The sequence below is a fragment of the Cladosporium halotolerans genome (genome assembly GCF_011745625.1).
Source record: "Cladosporium halotolerans strain TM138-S3 chromosome Unknown Sca1, whole genome shotgun sequence".
Classification (NCBI taxonomy): domain Eukaryota; kingdom Fungi; phylum Ascomycota; class Dothideomycetes; order Cladosporiales; family Cladosporiaceae; genus Cladosporium; species Cladosporium halotolerans.
In genome coordinates this window covers 831,784-851,248 of record NW_027191452.1, presented here as the reverse complement: position 1 = coordinate 851,248, position 19,465 = coordinate 831,784, and the positions used below count along the sequence as shown (strand labels likewise).

General features: G+C 58.6%; 7 protein-coding genes across 7 annotated transcripts in view; 2 read left to right on the top strand and 5 right to left on the bottom strand.

Moving 5' to 3' along the window:
- Window positions 1–268: 268 nt before the first annotated feature.
- WHR41_00325 (uncharacterized protein) lies at window positions 269–1,582 on the bottom strand. The gene is made up of 3 exons (XM_069368931.1): window positions 1,128–1,582; window positions 836–1,072; window positions 269–786 (listed from the first exon to the last, which is right to left on the bottom strand). The coding sequence occupies exons 1-3, from the start codon at window positions 1,369–1,371 to the stop codon at window positions 323–325; spliced, it is 945 nt and encodes a 314-aa protein (XP_069234219.1). The 5' UTR covers window positions 1,372–1,582; the 3' UTR covers window positions 269–322.
- A 577-nt stretch (window positions 1,583–2,159) lies between these two features.
- On the bottom strand, window positions 2,160–2,807 carry WHR41_00324 (uncharacterized protein; the record flags this gene model as incomplete). Its single annotated transcript, XM_069368930.1, has 1 exon — window positions 2,160–2,807. The coding sequence occupies one exon, from the start codon at window positions 2,805–2,807 to the stop codon at window positions 2,160–2,162; it is 648 nt and encodes a 215-aa protein (XP_069234220.1).
- A 513-nt stretch (window positions 2,808–3,320) lies between these two features.
- Window positions 3,321–3,923, top strand: WHR41_00323 (uncharacterized protein; the record flags this gene model as incomplete). The annotated part of the gene is made up of 1 exon (XM_069368929.1): window positions 3,321–3,923. One exon carries the CDS (start codon window positions 3,321–3,323, stop codon window positions 3,921–3,923), a length of 603 nt encoding a protein of 200 aa, XP_069234216.1.
- A 641-nt stretch (window positions 3,924–4,564) lies between these two features.
- WHR41_00322 (uncharacterized protein) lies at window positions 4,565–7,861 on the bottom strand (the record flags this gene model as incomplete). Its single annotated transcript, XM_069368928.1, has 1 exon — window positions 4,565–7,861. One exon carries the CDS (start codon window positions 7,859–7,861, stop codon window positions 4,565–4,567), a length of 3,297 nt encoding a protein of 1,098 aa, XP_069234191.1.
- Window positions 7,862–9,842: 1,981 nt separating this feature from the next.
- WHR41_00321 (uncharacterized protein) lies at window positions 9,843–10,544 on the bottom strand (the record flags this gene model as incomplete). The annotated part of the gene is made up of 1 exon (XM_069368927.1): window positions 9,843–10,544. The coding sequence occupies one exon, from the start codon at window positions 10,542–10,544 to the stop codon at window positions 9,843–9,845; it is 702 nt and encodes a 233-aa protein (XP_069234071.1).
- A 4,997-nt stretch (window positions 10,545–15,541) lies between these two features.
- On the bottom strand, window positions 15,542–16,081 carry WHR41_00320 (uncharacterized protein; the record flags this gene model as incomplete). The annotated part of the gene is made up of 1 exon (XM_069368926.1): window positions 15,542–16,081. The coding sequence occupies one exon, from the start codon at window positions 16,079–16,081 to the stop codon at window positions 15,542–15,544; it is 540 nt and encodes a 179-aa protein (XP_069234259.1).
- Window positions 16,082–18,226: 2,145 nt separating this feature from the next.
- Window positions 18,227–19,465, top strand: part of WHR41_00319 (uncharacterized protein) — a gene marked incomplete at both ends in the record, with an annotated part of 2,490 nt that continues 1,251 nt past the window's right edge. Inside the window, one exon of the mRNA XM_069368925.1 lies at window positions 18,227–19,465. This exon is cut by the window's right edge and continues 1,251 nt beyond it. Within this exon, the coding sequence (XP_069233981.1) occupies window positions 18,227–19,465 (1,239 nt within the window).

Genomic DNA, 19,465 nt, shown 5'->3' with positions numbered 1-19,465 from the left:
ATGTCGATCACGGTTAATGACAGCTCTCAAGAAAAGCCACGCTATGGCACCATGTCGCTTCAGGCAGCACTCCGGTGTGATATGAGTATGCAAGGATAGCTTGCCGACAAAGAGTAGCGCCTTTTCCTACTCATCACGCATTGACGTTATTCTACCATATATTCCGGTGACAGCTCAGACCGGTAAGAGGAGACGCTTGATGATTGGTCCTGTAGAACCAGCACCGCTCCTTTCGACAGCTCCTGTGTCTATCAAGAAAGAATGGAGCTTGAGCTTGAACTCGATCATTGACATTATCCCGAGCGCGTAATGCACAGCTAGCTCAATTGCGAATACGATACTGCGGCCCCCCATCTCCGCCCTGCAGCTCATGCACCGGCGAGCTCTCCAGCTGGTAAGGCCTGTCATCAGCATGCAGCTCCCGGACAGACGCGTATGCCGGGTCATTGCCGTTTCGAAAGCTCTTGTCACCGCCGTCGTGCGTGACAAAGCCGCTTTTTTCAGCTGTAGCACCGTCGTGGGCTCTGGGAGATGATCTCCGCACAAACCAGCCTTTTCGTCTTCCGAGCCATAGGATCAGCCCGAAAGCGACGAGCAAGACGACGACTGGCACGGCTACTGCGACGGCGAGAGTCGTCGTGGACACTCCCCCTCCTGATCTTGTTCCTCCTGCCGTTGCATCTCCTCCAGAGCCAGAATTCACTGTCGACGACCGGGAGCCGCCTGTAGTCGATGTGCCGGCGGCGTCTTCGTCTTCGCCACTCGGTGTGCTCGAACTGCTGGCAACTAAGAAACGTCAGCCTAGACCGAGTCTGCGACAACAGAAAGAACGCACACGTCTGCTCCATCGGTCCAATGCTCGAGCCGATCTCCGGGCACTGCGCGTCCGTGGCAAGCCCGCCGTCATCCGGATTGATGATCGTGAAGTAGCCCGAGTACACCGTGTCCGTCCAGACCTTCAGCGCGATCGAGTAGTTGCAGCCCGAGGGTGCCCCGCTGTTGTACCTGTACTCCAAAGGGCTATTGTAACCGTCCTCCACCCACGTGTAGGAGCCATTGTTCGGCGCGGAAGCTGTGAGACACAATTCAGTGGGACGGACCGTATATAGGGCCTGTGTTGCACGCACAGTTCACCAAGGCGACTTGGGAGAGAGAAGATACGTTGTTGCCTTGTACGAGTGAGATGATGACTGGCCTGTCTGCGATTGCTTCGGCGACTGTCCATGCGATTGGGACTTGGATGTCGCCTAAGGACGTGTCACCAAGACTAACTGTGTCTCCCGCTCTTGGTGTAACGACGGTAAAGTTGTTCTGCGCAAAGGCATTGGAGAAGTACAGAGAGAGTAGAGCGAGCACAAACGTGGTAGCCATATCCGCTATGAGCCAGCGACTTCTCCCCTCTGAAAGGAGAATGTGGCAGAGGGGAGCTACCCAAGCAAATATGTCCCTGCTTGCGGCTGAAGCTAATGTATCACGCCAGGCCTCGTGACTCAAGTCGCCGATCTCGAGAGTGGCATTGCTGCGTTGGCGTGCCCAGTGGTGGCTTGACTAAAGTTCAGGCACGCCAGTGTCCATGCACTGCCGTGTCTGCAAGCCACCTTCAGCTTTTCAGCTTGAGCACAATAAGGCATCTGGCTACCTGGTGATATCAGTCCGAAGTCTTATCAGAATGAGAAATGGCAGATTGCGGTATAGATGTGATGATAATCATGCAAACGAGCATTCATTGTGGAAGTCAAACCCGCTGCCAAGTCTTTAAGGCAGCCTTATCATGCTTCATTGGGCTTGATGGCCAAGTCAATATTCCGGAACTAGCAGAATTAGGCGACTTGCAGGTCGCACTGGCTTGCCTATCAACAGGCCTCGTGGGAGTCCTCTTTCTTGAACAAGGAACATGATTATTTATGCTTTCTCTGCTGTTGAAATCAAGTCGACCTTCGTAATTCATGCAAAAGACAAAGCCACTCCTCCCTGTCCTGCCATTCCATGAACGATACAATCGAATAAACAATAGTGGCCGTTGCGTGTCTGATAAACGTGTTCGGAAATCGCATACATGCACCCTTGCTTACTTCGAGCCAATTTTTGAGCATGTTCATTATGGCCGTCCCGCGCGAGCATGCCCTCTATCGAACCAAACCCCCACCCAACCGGGAAGCCTAGTTCTTCAGACGCCTCGGCCTCACCAACCAAGCATAGGAGCTCTTAGGGCGGTCCGACCACTTCTCAGGCAGAGGCAGAGTGACATCCTTCTCGAAGACGAAGCCGTTCTTCTCGTACAGACCCTTGCCGAAGACCGAGCTCTCGACAATGGCATCGAACCCAAGTTCGTCCGCCTTGTCAACGCCCCAGCTCACAAGCAAGCCGCCAATGCCCATCCGCTGGTACTTGGGGTCGATGACGCAGATGTCCAGGTTGACGGCGTTGCCGTCCGTCGACTTCAGGAAGGCCATGCGGTCGCGGTTGAACTCGGTCATCAGGTGCTGGGTGTAGGCCTTCTCCTCGTCGCTGGGCCAGAAGTCGCCCTCGGCCTTGGCCGGGGCCGGGAAGCGGTTGCGGTAGACGTTCCATTTGGCGAAGCCGGCGATCTCGCCGGTCTGCTCGTCGACGGCCTTGAGGTAGAGCGTGTGCGGGTCGGCGTGCTTGGCTTTCACGAAGCGCTCGCCGCCCAGCCGGCGGCCCTCTGCGGTCTCGTGGCCGGGGTACATCGCGCACCAGAAGGGCTCGTTCTTCTTGAAGGCCAGAGAGGTGATCTCGAAGAGGCGGTACATGTCCGCGTCTTCGGCGGGAGCGAGGATGAAACCCATCTTGACGGGGATGTGTAGGATCGACTGTAGGGCTGTATGCTGAGATAAGGAATGCTTGTGTTCTTAAGGCGGGTATCGTGTAGTAGCAGCCAGCGCCATGTGAGAGCAGTACTGTGCCCTGGAAGGAGACGTCGCACGAACGAATGACGGCGCGCCGAGCGTCTTAAGTGAAGGCAGGTGGGCAGGTGTCACAGTATCAACGTTTCCATTACGAGGCGGCAATCCACCCACCGGGTCATGCGGAGCCCCGACATGTTCTTAAGGACAACTCTGGCCGAGCTGTCGCCTCTAATGTCAGGTACAGCCGGGTGTGCAGTGGGAGGCGCGGCGGCTTAGGGCTGTCGTCCCCCGCAGGCCGGTGGTAAGCGATAAGGCGGGCGCAGGAGGCGGAGGTGCCCTTGGTGGAGGCGGCGCAAATGTTCAGCGCCCGCGTTTTTGGAGCTACCGCCGACGCCGACGCCTGCATGCGATAAGGTCACGACGCAACCAGCGCCCGACACAGCACCACCCACCATGGCCGCCTGCGCCCCGAACGGCACCCTGCCCACCCCCAGCACCGCCCCGCATCCCTCCGCCCTGCAGCTGCTCTTCGAGTCCCACCCCGCCCCGCCGCAGCATCCCGCCCACCTGTACCACCTGGCCCTGCAGATCGCCCACAACCTGCGCCATCAGCACAACTGGTCCGACGTGCGCGTCTACACCCACTCACCGACCTCCAAAGCTGTGCTCCCGCGCCCGCTCGTCTCCGGCCTCCCGCCGCAGCGCCTCTACGTGCACCCCGACGAGCAGATCGCGCTGCTGCAGAGGCAGAAAGATGCAGGCAAGACCGGCATGCCGGAGCTGCGCAGCGAGCGCGAGTGGGTGCTGCCCAGTCACCTGAGGGAGAAGTGGAGCCTGAAGCGCTTCGGCGAGGTGTTCGATCAGATCGCGCTCGTGCCCGGCGCCGGACGGGGAGAGCTGCTGTTTGGGGGCGGCGACGGAGAGGACACGGCGGAGGCGCAGGAGGACAACGAGTGGCGGACGACCAAGCGGCTGCTGCTCGCTACGCTGGACGACGACAGCACGGTGGTCTACTACATCGTCCACGACGGGATCGTCAAGCCGCGCCAGAACTGAGGTGGCCGCGCTGAAAAAGTCGCCTATTCCTCAGGCCGGCGCGAGCCACGGTGCTGAAAGGGGCATCGTGATTTTGAGCAGCTACAGGTTTCTGCCAATGGCTTGAGTCATGCCTTCGAGCGATGGGCGAGAGGTATGTTCCTTCACGCGAGTGAGGAGCTCCACCTCGCTCGACTTGCACGCATCAGAAGCGTAGCACCGACAGGGCAAGAGCGAGTACATCCCATCTCATCCGGTCACAACCCGTGTAACAAGCCACTTTACCAGGGGCTCGTCCCGACTAGCTGGTAGCGGAGGTCGATCGTGAAAAGCCCTAGGCAGGGCGTTCGCTTGCGATCATCTAGTGCGTCGCCCGAGCCGGACCCGGGACGTCTCGTCTTCGACGACGTACGCGCACCAGGTCGCAAACACCCGGTGGCACGAGAGACTTCTTGTGCAATTCCTTTCGCAAACACGGTGGCACAGTCTCGCGGAAAAGATGCGAGCATCTATGTCACGTCAAAGAGTGTATAGAAGATAGAATGCCAAAAAATACATTGGTCGTTAAAAGTATACACATGTCGTCAAAACGTTACAAAGGGCATCATGGAAAGCGTCCAGGCTTAGCCTCTTAGACCCCACCAAGGAGCAAGCAAACCCCATCACATCATCGAATCCATGCTCCCGCCGCCCCTCCCGTCCTGCCCCGTATCCATGTCCATCCCGACCGGCGTAGGCGTCATGCCCGTGGGGGGCAACCCGCCAAAATCCGGGAACGCATTCGGCCAGTCGAAGCCGCCCGTGGTCAGCAGGCTGTTGTCGTCCGCCATGGTGGGCGGGTCCATGTTGAACGGCATGTACCAGGCGGAGCTGGGGTCGCCCCAGAAGCCGGCGTTGGCGCCGCCGCCGCCGCCGCCCGCGGAGCCGCCCATTGGGTTGAAGCCGTCGCCGAAGGCGCCCATGCCGACGCCGCCGTCCATCATCGGGTTGGCGTCCTGCTGCGAGAGGGCGGACATGTTGGGCTCGCCGCCGGCGTAGGACGAGAGGACCATTTGGCGGTCGAGTTGGGACATGATGCCGTGCTGCTGGGGCATCAGGAGGGCGTTGTGCGGTTGCTGGAAGCCGGGAGGGAAGGCGGAGGAGTGCTGGCCGATGTTGAAGGGCGGAGCGTAGGGTTGTTGCTGCTGGTCCATGCCGCTGCTTTGCATCTGTTGCATTTGCTGCTGTTGCTGCAGCTGTTGGGTGAAATCCTGCTGTGGGTGTCCCTGCTGATGCTGCTGTTGCTGGCCGGACGCTGTGACGTCGCCTCCTTGTTGATGGCCTTCGCCAGACGGAGCAGCTTTGTTTTCTGACTTGGACTCCTGCTTCTTCCTAGATTTGCGCGACTTTTGCTGCGATTGCAGATTCGCGGTAGATCGGCTCGGCGGGCTGAGCTTGGAGAAGAACTCTTCCACGGTCTGTAAATCGCTCTGCTGACCGAGCACAGCGTCCGCGCCCGGGTCCTTCTTGACTTCCGATTGCGGCTCGTCGAAATCCGTCCCGCTGACTCCATGAGGGTACCTGTCAAACCAATCGCCATACTGAAAGATTCCATCTCCGTCTTTTCCAGTCTTACCCAGGGCTCCTGATCTCGCGGCGTCTGCGTGCTTGCGGTAGAGCTCCCTGAGGTTTTCCGTCACGAAGTGGAACATGCCCCAATGTTTCTTCATCTTGGTCAAATATTTCACGTTCCAGGCCAGATTCTGTTTCGAAGACGCTTCCAGCGCTGGGTTCTGAGAGAATGCGCCGTGGATGTGGACGGTACTCGAGAAGAAGGCCGCGTAGCCAGCGAAAGGCGCGACCACGGTGTGATCCATCCCTTCGTTCACAAGCGCCGAGATCATGTTGGCCGCATCGAGCGCAGCCTTTCCGGCGTCGGATATGAATTTCTCAGGCATCTCTTTGGGGAAGACTGCGCGGTGTCCTGGAGCAGGCAGAGCGAAGCGATTCATGAAAAGCATGATCTGATAGTAAATGATATGCATGAACAGAAATTGGTTCGCGATCTTGTCACTCGCATGGCTAGCAAGGTTTTCGGGCGTGTAATGTAACGAAGTCGGCAGCGTATCCCTCCAGCGTTCCGCAGATTGTCTGAGGTTTTGGAAGGTCGACTCGTCGTCCCACATCGGTTTCGCGTCTCGTTGCTTGCCGCCGAGATTCATGTAACTGATGATCTCTCCCCAGAGCGCAACAAGCCTGATTGTGTACGCTGCAACGCCCATGTTCTGCTTGGCATCTGCAACTTGTCCGGTTTCCGCACCAACAGGATTCGGCACATTCCCCTGCAAGTCTTCAGTCGGTCCAGTGATCTCCATACTGAAGAGCTTCTCCCGGATGGGAAGCTGGGCGCGGATATACTCAGGGCCGACGAACGCAGGTCGGTCAGTGCCCGAAGAGCTGAAGCGGTCCAGCAAGAAGCATGACCACATTGTTCGCCTCCTGATTTCGCGGTCCGTAAAGGTGAGTTCGCTTTTCTCGCTTCCAGCGGACCGCTTGGGATCGTGATCCAAGTCTTGATGCAACTGCAAAGCATACGCCATCCTCTGTGCCATACCGCCAAACATCCAGCTCCGTCCACCTTGACATGTTCCAAATTCGTGGAGACCCAGTATCAGATATACTATGAGAATCGTGATGTTGGGTTGGTCATAACGCCTCAAAGATATTTCTCTGGCAGGCTTGGCCCATTGTTCTCCACGTAGAAAGGCGGGTTCGGTGCGGACTTGTGGGTGGTTGGAGTAGCGGGCTGACATGGCGCAGACGGCTAGCATGAGGACGGGAGGGACTTGGTCTTGCGCCAGCCTCCGCATGAAACTCGGCTTATGCAGCAAGTGGTAACTCTGGCCATAAACGTAGTCGAAGAAGACTTCTGCGAGGTGCTGCTGCAAATCTTTCGGGGGCAACTGGTCAGCGCCTTCACGGAGAAGACTGTGCTCGTCGGAATCAATGGATGCCGTAGGGTCGGCCTTGGGTTCTTGGCCAGCGGGTGCTTTCTTCCCGTCGTCGCCTACTTTGGTGTTCGCCCAATCATCCAGTTCGTCGCCGAAAGCCTGCTCTGCTACCCGCTTCTTAGTTCCTGGCCCAGATTTCGGCGGAGCAGGTGGCATTGGCGGCTTCACATTTGACCGACCAGTATTCGCTACGACGCCCTGATCCTCCTTTGGAATGACGCGGATCACGCGATCTTCCATGCGTTTGAGTCGCTTGTCCAGCATTGCCATGTAATCAGTGCGCGGTGCAGCTTTCCTCGTCGTAACCTTGTACACGCAGGGTATCCGTGACCGCAGACAGTGTTTGCAAGCGGGCTTTTCGCCGGAGCATCTGATCTTTTTCCTTCGGCAAGCAATGCACGCCAGAGGCAGTCGCTTTCGTTCCTTGCCCGCCTTCGTCTTCAATTCGCTCCACGCTGGCGCGGCTTGGGATTCATCTAATTTGCCGCCTTCTTCGTCCTGTGCCTGGGCGCTTGTAGAATCCTCGTTGCCCTTGTTCGCCGGTGCGCTGTCGCCATAGCCTTCACCAGGGTAGCTCCCTTGTCCTCTCTGGCTCGTCGTGTCCGAGCCATCGTACTGTCCATTGCTACCCATGCTTAACCGATGCTGACGTCCACTCGTGGGCGAATGCTGCTGCGGTAGATTGTTCGAAGCTGTAGGTGCGTTCGCAGAGAAGAGCGCAGCATCATACGCGCCGCCGTAGTTGTGAGCCGGCAGGTTGGATCGGTGGTCTGGCAGGGTGGAAGTAGTAAACCGGTGCGCGTGACCTGGTGTGGATTGCATCAGGGAATCGAGGCTTGGACTGTTGGCGTTGCCTAGGTTGTATTCGCTGCCAGTTTGGCTTCCGCCACTGTATGACGGTGTGTTGCCCAAGTGTCCGGCATTTAGCAGGCTCGCACTGGGTGAGTTGTTTCTGTAGTCGGAGCCCATCTCAGTCGCCTGCGACAGGCTCTCCAGTTCCGGTGGTGCGCTTTAGGCCTAGAGAGGCGTCATGCATGGGATTACTGTCGTGCTTACGACCAGAACCGGAATTTAGTGTCGTGCTCGATGAAGTGGAGGTTGTTCAAGCTAGAGGCGGACTTGCGACGCGATGTTCTCAGCGTCTTCGGCTTGACTCGAGATCTCAGAGAACGTAAAGGAAGGTCGCACCGGAGATCGTCACCAGAACCTAATTCCATTCGCTGAATCAGGTGGGTCGTGATGACCGGGGTGCTGATGCGGAGTCGTAGGATCCAGATGGCGTCTGTCCCTAGACCACAGGCTCAAAGCTCTCTAAGCTAGCAGATGTGAGCGCGACGTACGAGCCCGATTCCGACGCGGCGAAAGGTACGGCAGTAGTGTCACGAACAAGGCGTAGGAAGTGCGGAGGCGCGCGCGCGGCCACTACTACGTCTCCGTGAGGGAGCTCAGTCCACACAAGGGTATTGCGGGCCCACTACGTAGCTTGTCCCAGTGGTTTCAAGCGGAGGATGCTTGCCTAGCGCCGCCTGCACTGCGAAGAGACATTGCGAGCATAATGTGGCTAATTAATATATCATCAGACGTGCAGGAGCTGGAGACTCGTCGAATCCGTTGTCTGACGAGATGCACGACTTCTGCAGTGCTTTGCATTTGCCAGCTTTGATGCGGTAGAAGAGGTTCGATAGACATGATCACATTCCCATGGTCTGCTACAGAGCAGCCGATGATAGCTGCCGGCTGCTACGCTCCTCTGGCTTGATCGCCGAATGCTCCGGTCCCACGGCCCAGTCTCCAGAAGATGCGGAGGCCATCGGCGAAGGAAGGGCATCGGACGCTCAGCCCACCGTGCGCGCGCGTCAAGAGCGGCCTGTGCCGCTGCTTGATTTTGCAGTGTTTCAGGACGAGATCCGATTCGTTTGTAAGCCTCGGTCCGCTCGTTGCTTACAAAAGCATGTTAATTAGTGCGATGGCTCTCTCTGAAGGCTCGGTCCGGTAGCTGTGTCCTTGGTCTCTCCAGTAACAATCAAAGACATCGTTTTTCGACATGTTGCGTCGATACCGCGTGCGACTGCGACAATGTGCAGTCGGGTCATTAGTAGACAGTCTTTGCGTTACAGCGAGGCAGAGCCAGTCATCACGTCCCTGCGTGGTTGGCGAGGTACAATGTTCTCTCCCCATTTGTGCAGCTGGATATGTTGACGCGGTGCGAGTGCGTCGCGTTTTTCTCAACACGACGCTGCCGAAACCTCGCATTCGATCGAATACTGTCTCTGCAGCACATCAGTGGTAAGTTGAGGCAAGAAAAAAGAAAGTCGATGAAGTGACGTCCAAGTTAAGTTATCTTGCCAATGCGAGAGGTGTGTACGACCAGAAGAGCCAGGGCGACTGCCGGCAGTTACGCCCGGCCCCCGTAATCGTGCAAGGGCAGGCATGACCCAACCCTACGGATCGCCCCCCGAATACAGGTATGATGGCAATCTCTGACTTGGAACTTCTGTGGTAGTGCAGTGCTGCGGATTACAGTTTCAACTTCCGAAATAGCAAACCGAGCAGGATCCGCCTGATTGTCTTTGGCAATCAACTTGGCAGAAACGTTTTTTCCGATTGAAAGCTACTACACCCTCAGATTACCTAGTCCGCTGGAGAAGTGGGCATCGTTGAAAGTGTTGAAGGGAACTCATGGCGAAAGAGATCATGCCAGCAGTCACACAATGCCGTACATAGTGCGCAAAAAAGTGACCTCAGCCAACCCAGCTCGTCAGGAGGATTGCTTGTATATTGGATGACTAAATTGATCTTCACTGCTCTGAGGAGAAGTGGTTCCATACGGCTAGCTGTCGATGGCAACGCCAGTCTCTTTTGAGTTCAGACATGCGACACGGCCCTAGGTTTGATAAGAAACAAATCGGAGTCCCACGACATCGTTTCATTGATGATCCGCTGTCACTATCTACAAAGGACTACACGCCTCGCCCTGTACACGGCGTGAGCAGCCCGCCGGACATGGTGCGCGAGAGTCGAACTGCCAGCTGAACAATGGATCCGTCTCTCCATACAGAACATCAGTCAAGATGGCCGTAGAGGGCTCAACCATGCCGCTCCTGCGAAAGACCTCCCTGCTGTTGATACTCATCTGAGGCCAGCCAGATTCCATGAGCGTCTCGCTGCTCGTGGCGTAAACATATTCCTTGAATCCAGCCCATCGGATAGCGGTGGCACACATGGGGCAGGCTTCCGCGGTGGTGTACAGGCTGAGATGCTTCCAGGCCTGGCTCGTTTCTTCCGGCGACAGCTTGAAGGGGCCGTCTGAATCCCGCAGGACCGTGGTACAGTTGTTGATGGCTGCTATCTCGCCGTGCAGGGTCGGGTTGCCGTCGTCCGCGATGGTGTTTGCTGCGATGCAGATGAGTTCGCCAGGTCCGGTGGAGGAAGTGTGGTTGACTACGGCCGTGCCGAATGCGCTGAACGGACAGGGCGAGACCAGGTCGTAGAGGGCTTGGATGGCTACTCGCATCCAGTGTTCTCTTACGTCCAGATTTACGGTGATTTCGTCATTGGCGAGGATGGACTGCTCGTGGGCGTGGCTATCATGACCGTGGGCCGCCGCCGCCGCCGTTGTTACTGCTAGCACCGCGAGAGCTCGGAACAGCATGACGCTATCTCGAAAATCTTTATCCTGAGAGGTGCTAAATGAGAAATGCCCCCAATAAATTCAGAAAGTTGAATCTTTGAGAATTGAAAGCCGTGACTTGTGGAAACAATTCTTGAGTACCTCATACCTAGGTAAGCGGTCAATCAACAGCATCAATGACGTACTTTGATTGATAGTAGACGCTTTCGATTTCGGGCAGCGCTTATCTGTATGTACATCCTGCTCCATTGGCGTGTGCCCATCTGATATCTGAATACAACATGCGTGGAACGCCTTCGCTCGCAGATGATTTTGCAAGTCAAACACGAATGGCATGGTTGTTCAGGTCAGAAGCAACTGAAATCGTGTACCGGAGGGTGAATTGTATCGTGAAGACAAAAAATCCGAATGTTTTCAGCTGATGAACCTGGCAACATGCGCCCGTCTAATTCCCCAACATCGACGAATTATCTTTCTATTTTCATGGGTATCTCTAATCAAAATATGACAGAAAAGTATTCCGTGAAGCTTCGTGTCTTCGTTCCTCGTAGCATGTATCCTTGCACAATCAAACGGATACCCGGCCATTTGGCCAAATAGCACGGCGGATTCTTGGGAGCCTGGCCACGAAAGTGCATGTGGCCGCGATCCCGATCCCAAAGTCGAGCAACATAGCACTCTTGAGGTTGGCCAGATGCAAACACTGTCAAGTCACATGTGCAGCTTGTTCAGACTGCCGTTCATCTACCTCAGTTGGCAGCGGGTCGACGGGTGGGATCTTTGGTGAAGCGGTGTCATTGACAGACGTCCTGCGTCTGTCTGATGAGACCTGTGGGTTCTGGCGGCACGAGCGCGGCGTCGCGGTTGCGGTAACGTTTGGGAACAAGTCGACTTCTTCAGATGTGTTCAGGGCGTTTGTGACCGCTTGGTTCAACGGTATGCGATTCGCCTCGCGGCGAATGCGTCGCGAAGTGATAGGGTCGGTGGGCGGCTGCACATCGCTCTGGAGAGTGACGTTGCGCAAAGGGCTTTGGATGGCTGTGTTTGTCCGTCGCAAAGGAGGGGGCCGATCAGTGGGCGAGATGATTCCAGGCATGAAAACAGCGGATGGCGAGCAAGCGATTGAGGAAGAGGTTCAAAACAGGGACGCAGCAGGAAACAGGACAAAGCGATTGAGATTGCCATGGGCCTGCTAGCCTTGGCTACGTTGCGAAGGGGCTGTACACCCACAATAATAATGGCGTCGAGTGGACGGAGCACTCACCAACGGCTACGAGGCACGCCGCACGCGTGATATCAGGCATGCGTGTGGTGCACATCGGCCTTCGTGGCGAGTGATCGAGAGAGCAAATTCGGGGCGAGACGAGCGCATCGCGGCGCTGCAGGAGGATCGAGGCGACAAACGTCACACCTCAACACGCTGAGCGTTTCTAGCGCCGCACGCGACCGTGCCCTAGGACCACATCAATAAAAGACCTGTCGCGAGGTGTTGCGCGCAGCTTGGTCTAAAAGCCATTGCCCACATGTCGTGCCTCAGGCGTGAATTTTCCCTCACAATGATCTCTCGACCCCCTCCACGTCCTGTGACTTCCGGTCTGGGACATCGCTGGTGTTGGGTGCCACGAGATCCACTCCCTCTGCGATGAGGTGCGGGGGATCCGGATCCCTGCCTTCTCCCGCCCGCAGCAAGCGCGGTGGGATGCGCAATAGCTCCACGATGAGGGACATGTCTCCTGTCCTGAGGCGCAAGCTGTCGTCGTACCCTACAGCTTCCACCCGGAGTGCATGACCGAGCAATCGGCAGCCTGTTGCATCCACGAAAACCCGGGATTTGGGACGTCGTTGCGCTCTCGTCTCGCCATGCACGGCGGGTGGTTTGCCGGGTGCGACGCGTCGCAAACAAGTGCAACCCTAGAGCCAACGGGCGGGAACCCGCGCGAGGCTTGCATGAACGTGGGAGGATTTCGTGGGAGACTTTCTCGTCGCCTGCGCGCAGTGATCACCTGTGCCGGGTGCCCGCGTGGGATGCACGCAAGGAGGCGTCGAATATTATGGCTTCAGCTCGCCGTCGTCTGATACAAAATGGGAGGCATCCTTTCCGGCTGCGTTTGTTTTATTGACACACTGACGAATTCATACGGTTATGGCTTACCATTTCGATGCGACTGAAGATGCTAAATCCACCACATACAGCCCTAGATTGCAGCTAGACGACGGCTTACTTGCGAATCAACACGGAACGCCCTTGACGAGTTCCGCTATTCCGAAGCCCGATCCCGTGACAAGGCAGGGCGAGGAAATCACACCAAACGTTCAAAGCCCTCCGAATCCTCCAGCTTACGCACAAGCGCCCTTCGTTTGTTGCAGAGCAGGTGTCCGGCCCGTCCAACTACCTCCTAGACATGTGCTCCCAATTCCAGAGACACACCCACCAAAGAAGGAAAGCCAACAAACTTGGTACCATGAGCCAGCTGAACTAGAAAAAGATTTAGACTCGAGTCGTCAAGGTCCGCATTGTCACAGCCTTAGAAGTTGCCTGGGCTTCGGGAGCTGGCGTCGTTGGGTCCTCGTGCTCGCAGCGATTTGCGGGTGGCTCTTGATCCGATATCACTCTTCTCATGGACTCTTCAGCTGGCCAGCTTGCCATCGTTTGCGCGAGTCGCCGCCAAACACATCGGACGGCTTCGCGTTCCATTTCGACAACCTGGAGCATTTCTCATTCCTGGAAGACCTCGAGACCCACTCAGGCTCTGAGCCGAGCGTGACAGGCTCTCTCTCCATCGAGGCAGCGCCTGAACACCAATCATCCGAGGTGACCGTCAGCGTATCCTACACTACACCTCAGCAATGGCACCTCGCAATGCCCCGTCTCAAGATCACCGAATCCTCCCTCCACCTCCAATACCCCCACCTCACCCACGACCAGCCGGCCCCCGCCTCCCCACCAAGCCTCCAAATCACCGCCAAAATCCTCATCAAACCAACCAGCCCCCTCCAAAACCTCACCCTCCGCACCACCAACCTCGCCATAACCTCCCTCCCCCACCGCCCCGCCCGCCACACAGCGATCCACACAACCACAACCCCGATCGCCGGCTCCTTCCCCCTCCTCGACTCCCTCCTCCTCACCTCCGCCTCCGGCTCCATCGACGTCTCCATCCTCCCCGGCTCCGCCGACGCCTCGCACCCGGAGCCCGCGCGCTTCACCGCCTCGACACGCTCGGGCAGCGTGCGCGCCGCGTTCGAGACGGCGGACCTGCCGCGCCGCGAGTACCGGACGAGAGTGCGCACGGTTTTGGGGGCGGTTGGCGGGCGGTATGTGCTTGGGGCGGAGACGGAGTTGGGGTCCGAGAGCGGGAGTGTCAGGGCGGAGGTGGTGGGTGTGGAGATGGAGGGCGCGGGGCGCGGGGTGCTGAGGACGGAGAGCAGGAGCGGGGCGACGGAGGTGAGGGTTCTGGGCGCGGGAGGGGGGTTGAGGGCGGTGCATGAGAGTGCTGGGTCCGGGTCGGTGGAGGTGGTGTATCCTGGGGAGTGGGAGGGGAGGGTCGTGGGGGAGTCGGGGAGTGGGAGTGTTAGGGTTGTGGGGGAGGGGGTTGTTGTTGATGGGGTGGAGGGGGGTGTCGGGAAGAGAGTCACGGCGCATAAGGGGGATGGGGACGGGAAGATTGAGGCTAGGACGGGGTCGGGGAGTGTTGAGGTTGTTGTTGGCGAGGTGTGAAGGGTGATGGTGGTTTGTTGTTTGGGTGATGCAAGCGAAGCGTCGCAATGACTTTCATCATCTGAGGAGCTGATTGATGAGGAGAGGTCGGGCGTCGCGTGTTCTCACCCCAAGCATCAATTCGATAATCGGAGAAGTGGCAAAGTTCCTTGGGTTAGCACACAATATAGCTAGATAGCAGACGTCGTCGAAAAAGCTACAACTAAGTGAACCTTCATCTTCGTCAGTTTTCCAGGACCATACTACATATTCTGCTGAACCACGCCTCTCTTAAACCCAACATTCGATTCGACATCTCATCTCTCGCGAGCGCCGTGAAGCAATCTGTCGCAGTTTGTAGCAAAGAAATCACAGCATCGCGGCCCGTACCAACAACACCGACTCCTCACTGGCTGAAATCGCCATCAAGACTAGCGGGTGCTCGCATCCCGCATCAACCGCCGAACAATATGCCTACATGAAGCCAGGGTTCTGCCGCAAGCGAGGCGAAGACGGGGGCTGATGAGTGCTGCAACCTCGGCTCGTCGAAGCCAGCAGTGGCATTTCGGTGCGGAGGGCAGTACTAACAAGCGCAGTGCAGTGCTCTCACGTGATGCTGCGTTCTGGCGACGATGTGTGCATGCATGCATACACGCAAGTCTGCTGTGCATGATCTCCGATGAAGACGAACAGGTTGGAGGAGCTTCTGACGCTTCCTGCAATCACACATGCCTTGTCATTTCCAACCGGGTCGAGGCGGGCGCACGTCACGGTGAAGACAGGATCGGCGGCGCCCTGCGAACACGCTGCATGTGCGTGGTTCTAGAACTGCGATTGTACATGTAGGCTCGATGTGTACCATATTCACGGCGGCGTCATTTGCTCGACGGCAACAGCCGGCTACACTACGATCCGAGATGCAATATTTGACATTGGAAGGATTCGGTACTTGCGCGCGTGCCTTGGGCTCGCCGCGGAACCCCCAGCAGCCGCCAGATCTAGGCTACGCCGCAGAACCGCAAGCCTGAGACCTGAGAGCTGGGGAGCATGACCAGCTGCCCGGAATCGCGCACAGCTGTCGACCACTGGCGCAGAACGCCTTGCGGGCAGTCGCCAGCAAGCAGCAGCAGCATAACAAGGCCGGCGCCAATCACGCCGCTGCGAATCAGCGGCGAAGCAGGATCCCGAGCGCACGGCAAGCTTCCAGGCACGCCTCCAGCGCCGGCGAACCGCGGCGCCCGAAGGCGCGCAAGGCAAATACTATTCGGCGGGGGTCGTTCTGATTGATTTCACTTTCGTACTCGCCCTCGTTTCTGCAAGTTTACCTCTTCGACTTGGAGGAAGCTTTCTTCTTCTTCTGGCCGGTCTGAGCGGCGGCGAAGCCAACGCCCAGCAGGAAGCACGTCCGCATCGCCGCCCCGACGTACACGAAGCCAAGGTTGCCCGCGTCGATCGAGTTCCACTCCCAGAAGCGGTAGTAGAGCTCGAGGCTCTTGGGCGCGACGCTCGCGAGGTGCCCGAAGTCGGCGATGAGCAGGCCCAGGAGGAAGACCTTCCAGACGCGCAGGTCGCTCGTCGCGCGCAGCACGAGGGCCTCGTTGAGCGCGAAGACGAAGTACATGTTGGCGAGCTGGTTGAGGACGATGGACTCGCGCGTGGAGACGGTCGTGCCGAAGAGGGAGCCGGTGGCGGAGGGCAGCGTCAGGTGCATGTAGGCCCGCTGGTCGAGCGCGGCGTAGTAGGCCCCGACCGCGGTGGCTACGGGCTCGATGTACAGGAAGAAGAGCCGGTAGAGCAGAGGGATGCCGCTGCTGGGCCCGGAGGCTCGAGCTGAGACGGCTGACGTGGGCGACCCTGCCATGTGGGCGTCGGTGCAGAAGGTGGTAGTACCTGGTAGTACCTGGTAGTCTCTACGGCAAGTGCGGGTATCGAGTGATATGCGAGCGGAGCTGGCCGTGCAATGTGCAAATGCAGAAGGTGAAGGGCGGGCGAGCAGTCAGTGCGTGGAACAAGTGCGATGCGGCAGTGCAGAGGCGTGTGGTGAGTGGTGCAGGGCAGCAGAAGTGAAGTCTGGTAAGAGTGAAACGAGAGGCTGTCGCGCGTCACGACTAGTCGGTCCAGACGGCGCAGCAGCGGTACCAGGCGAGCAGCACGCGGGCGACGCCGGGGTAGTTGCCAGACTGGCCAGCTTCCAAAGATAGCGTGGGCGTCGTGACGGCGGGCCGTACCATGGCGTGGGACAAGGGAAGGATGGCTCGGATGGGCGCAGGGCGGCGAGTGAACGGGCTGACACGACACGGACGTGGATGCGCTGGCGGCAGGGAAAAGCATGCACGGTAGGGCAGACGGCATGCGAAACAGCGGTGCAGACAGGAGACGGGGGCGAGCCACGATTCGTGTGCAGCGCCAGCGATGCAAGCCACGACACGCAGGATCGTGTGCAGGATTCTTGCCGCATATATTTTATCTACAGTACGTGCACCGCATGGAGGTAGCAGGTGTCTGACGGTGGCAGCGCACAGCGCAGTGCCGGGATGACCATCAGCAAACACAAAACCGACTCAGGGCACCGAGAGTTTCACGCAGTGGCGCGATCCGGCGCCGCAGCGTCATACCAGGCGCGGATTAAGGCTCAGGTCTGGTGGGCGGCCGAGGAGTCGGGTATGGGGCTGGCGGCCGGGCACAGACTGGCAGAGCTTCCACGTGCGGCGCCGGCGTGTAGGTGGCAACGCCTGAGACACGTCGGGAAGCGAGGCGTGAACGGACAGACGCATCGAAGTTTCCGTGCGTGCGTGTGTGCGCAGGCGACGGCGGGCGGGCCCTGCGCGGCGCGGGAGGGCAACAGTCGTCCGAGGCTGCGAGAGATCGAGGGTGATGAGGGCGATGATGGAATGTTGAGTCGTGGCGGGCAGCAGATCCAATTCGCCGGGCGGGCTGGTCGAGGGTCGAGGGTCGAGGGTTGAAGCTCGGGATGGCCTGGAGAGGAAGTCGGAGGCAGAGAGCCGTGAGAGGCCTGGGGCGGCGCTACTGCGCCTATGCGCCTAAGGTGCGCGCAGCAGAGCAGAGAATTCCAAGACAGCAGCAGCAGCAGCAGCAATGCGCGTCGTGTGCCCTCCCGCCGGCGCATCGAACGGTACGAGCTACCGCGGTACCTGCGAGCCGGCCGCGAGTTGCAAGAGTTTTCCAGCCCGCACCCCGTCCGCGCCGCTGGCGTACCGCCATCGTTGTTTATTACCCGCACGCTGCGTCGCCGATGCGCACGCCTGCTCATGTCTGCTCATGTCTGCTCGTGCCACCGCCTTGCCCAATCCCTCCGCCCCTCTGCTCGCCGTCCAATCGCCGCCGCCGCGAGTAACAAAACCTACAAAACCATCGCAACAGCCTTCGCTGCCTGACGTGCTCGGCCGCCGCGCACCCGCCGCCGCCCCTGTCGCATAAAGCTGCGCCCGCCGTTGCCTCCCCGTCCGCCGAATCCGCCACCCCAAGCCCAAGCCCACGCCCGAGACCAGCCCAACACACCCATCCCATCCGGATCTGCATCTGCTCGCACGCAGCCACTCCTTCATTTCCCACCGCGCCCGCAGCCTGCTACACTGTTCATTACCGCGCCAACCCCCGGCCGCTTCACCGCCGCCCCAGGCACCGCCCTCGCCTCGCGCTCCGGCCTGCTCTCCGCCCCTGCACGCCGCACCTCGCGACTTCTCCGCCCTCCTGCATCACATTGCATCGCACCACATCATCGCCATCATCGTCTCTCCGTCGCCACCGCCGCTGCACCACCACCGCCTCGGCCGGCCCACCCGCGCAGCCCGCCTCGCTCCTTCCTGTTGATTTTTATCTGCGGCATTGAGCGCTAGCCCCGTTGCAGCCTCCAGCACCTGTCACTCCATTCCCCGGATCAGCGTGTCGCTCCCATTCACCGCTGTTGAGGGCGCCATCTGCCACTAGTGCCGCCAATCCATCAGCCATCCTGCACTACAACTACCACCAGCCGGCCTTGTCAGTCATGAACTACGAATACTCTGGATCTTCCTTCCTGCAACGCCCGCGCATGCCCGACCAGCGCCCACACACCGTGCACTCGTCCACCATGCCTTTCAACAACCCCTGCCAGGCCCGACAAGAGGAGGAGCAGCAGCAGCAGCAGCACATGCAAGGTCTTGATTTCTCCAGCGCACCTGCCGGGAGGACGTCCCTCTCGCGTGACGATGCCGCCGCCGACCTCTCAACATCATCCGACCACGATGACCACTTCACCTCCAGCAATAAGGTTCACATGCCGAGCATGAGCTGGTCTGACTTCCGCCCTCAGGAGTATAACCCGAACGTCCTTCGCGATCCGCACTTCCCGACCGAGGAGTCCAGGCTGGCATTTTGGCGCAGCCAGAGGTCGCGGAGAAGACAGCTCACCAGGCCCATCGGAAACTCACAGCCGAGCTCATCGAGCTTCCTGTCGCACGTTGGTGTCTCGTCCAATGCCACAGTTACCGCTCCGACTGGCGCCACCTCCCCTTCGAGTGCCGACGAGCCGTCTCGCAAGAGCTCTCTGAGTCGTCGGTTGAGCAGGTCCGTGAAGAAGATGCATGATTTTGGCACAAACATCACCAGTGGTCAGACATACCTGAGGAGCAGGAAGCCCAGCGGCTCAGAGGGAAGCCACTCACTCTTCCCGGATTCGCTGCTTCCTTTGCAGACCTCACCCACCAAGCGGAACGGCATCCACGGCGACGAACGCCCGAAGAAGTCACGCACCGCTACTCTTTCCAGCGCAGAGCGCAAGGACACTCCGGCTCCTCCCTTCGGCCAGGCCCCTCGCTCGGCGCCCAAGCTGAACTGGCCCATCGGTGGTGAAAGCGCAAGGCAGTCCGCTGCTCGCTTCAATACAAACTTCAGCTTTGACACCACCGTTGAAGGCGACGCACCAGAGGACACTTTCGCTCAACGCTCGCGATTGGGATCTATTTCTAGCGCTGCAGACAGTGGAGCAGATCTTTCGACCTACGCCCGTTTTGATTCTCCGCAGAGGGATTGCGACGGCGACGTCCAGATGTCCCCAGCTCCTCTGCCCATTGACGATGGAAGAATCGACTTCGTCAATAGTATTCTTCCGCAAGAGCTCAACCTTGCAATCTTTGATCTCCTGGACGGTCCCTCGCTCGCCGCGGCCTCGCAAGTCAGTCGGTCTTGGAACCACCTGGCCAAGGATGAGTCTGTTTGGCGCACTGCCTTCTTCAGGCGTTGGCAG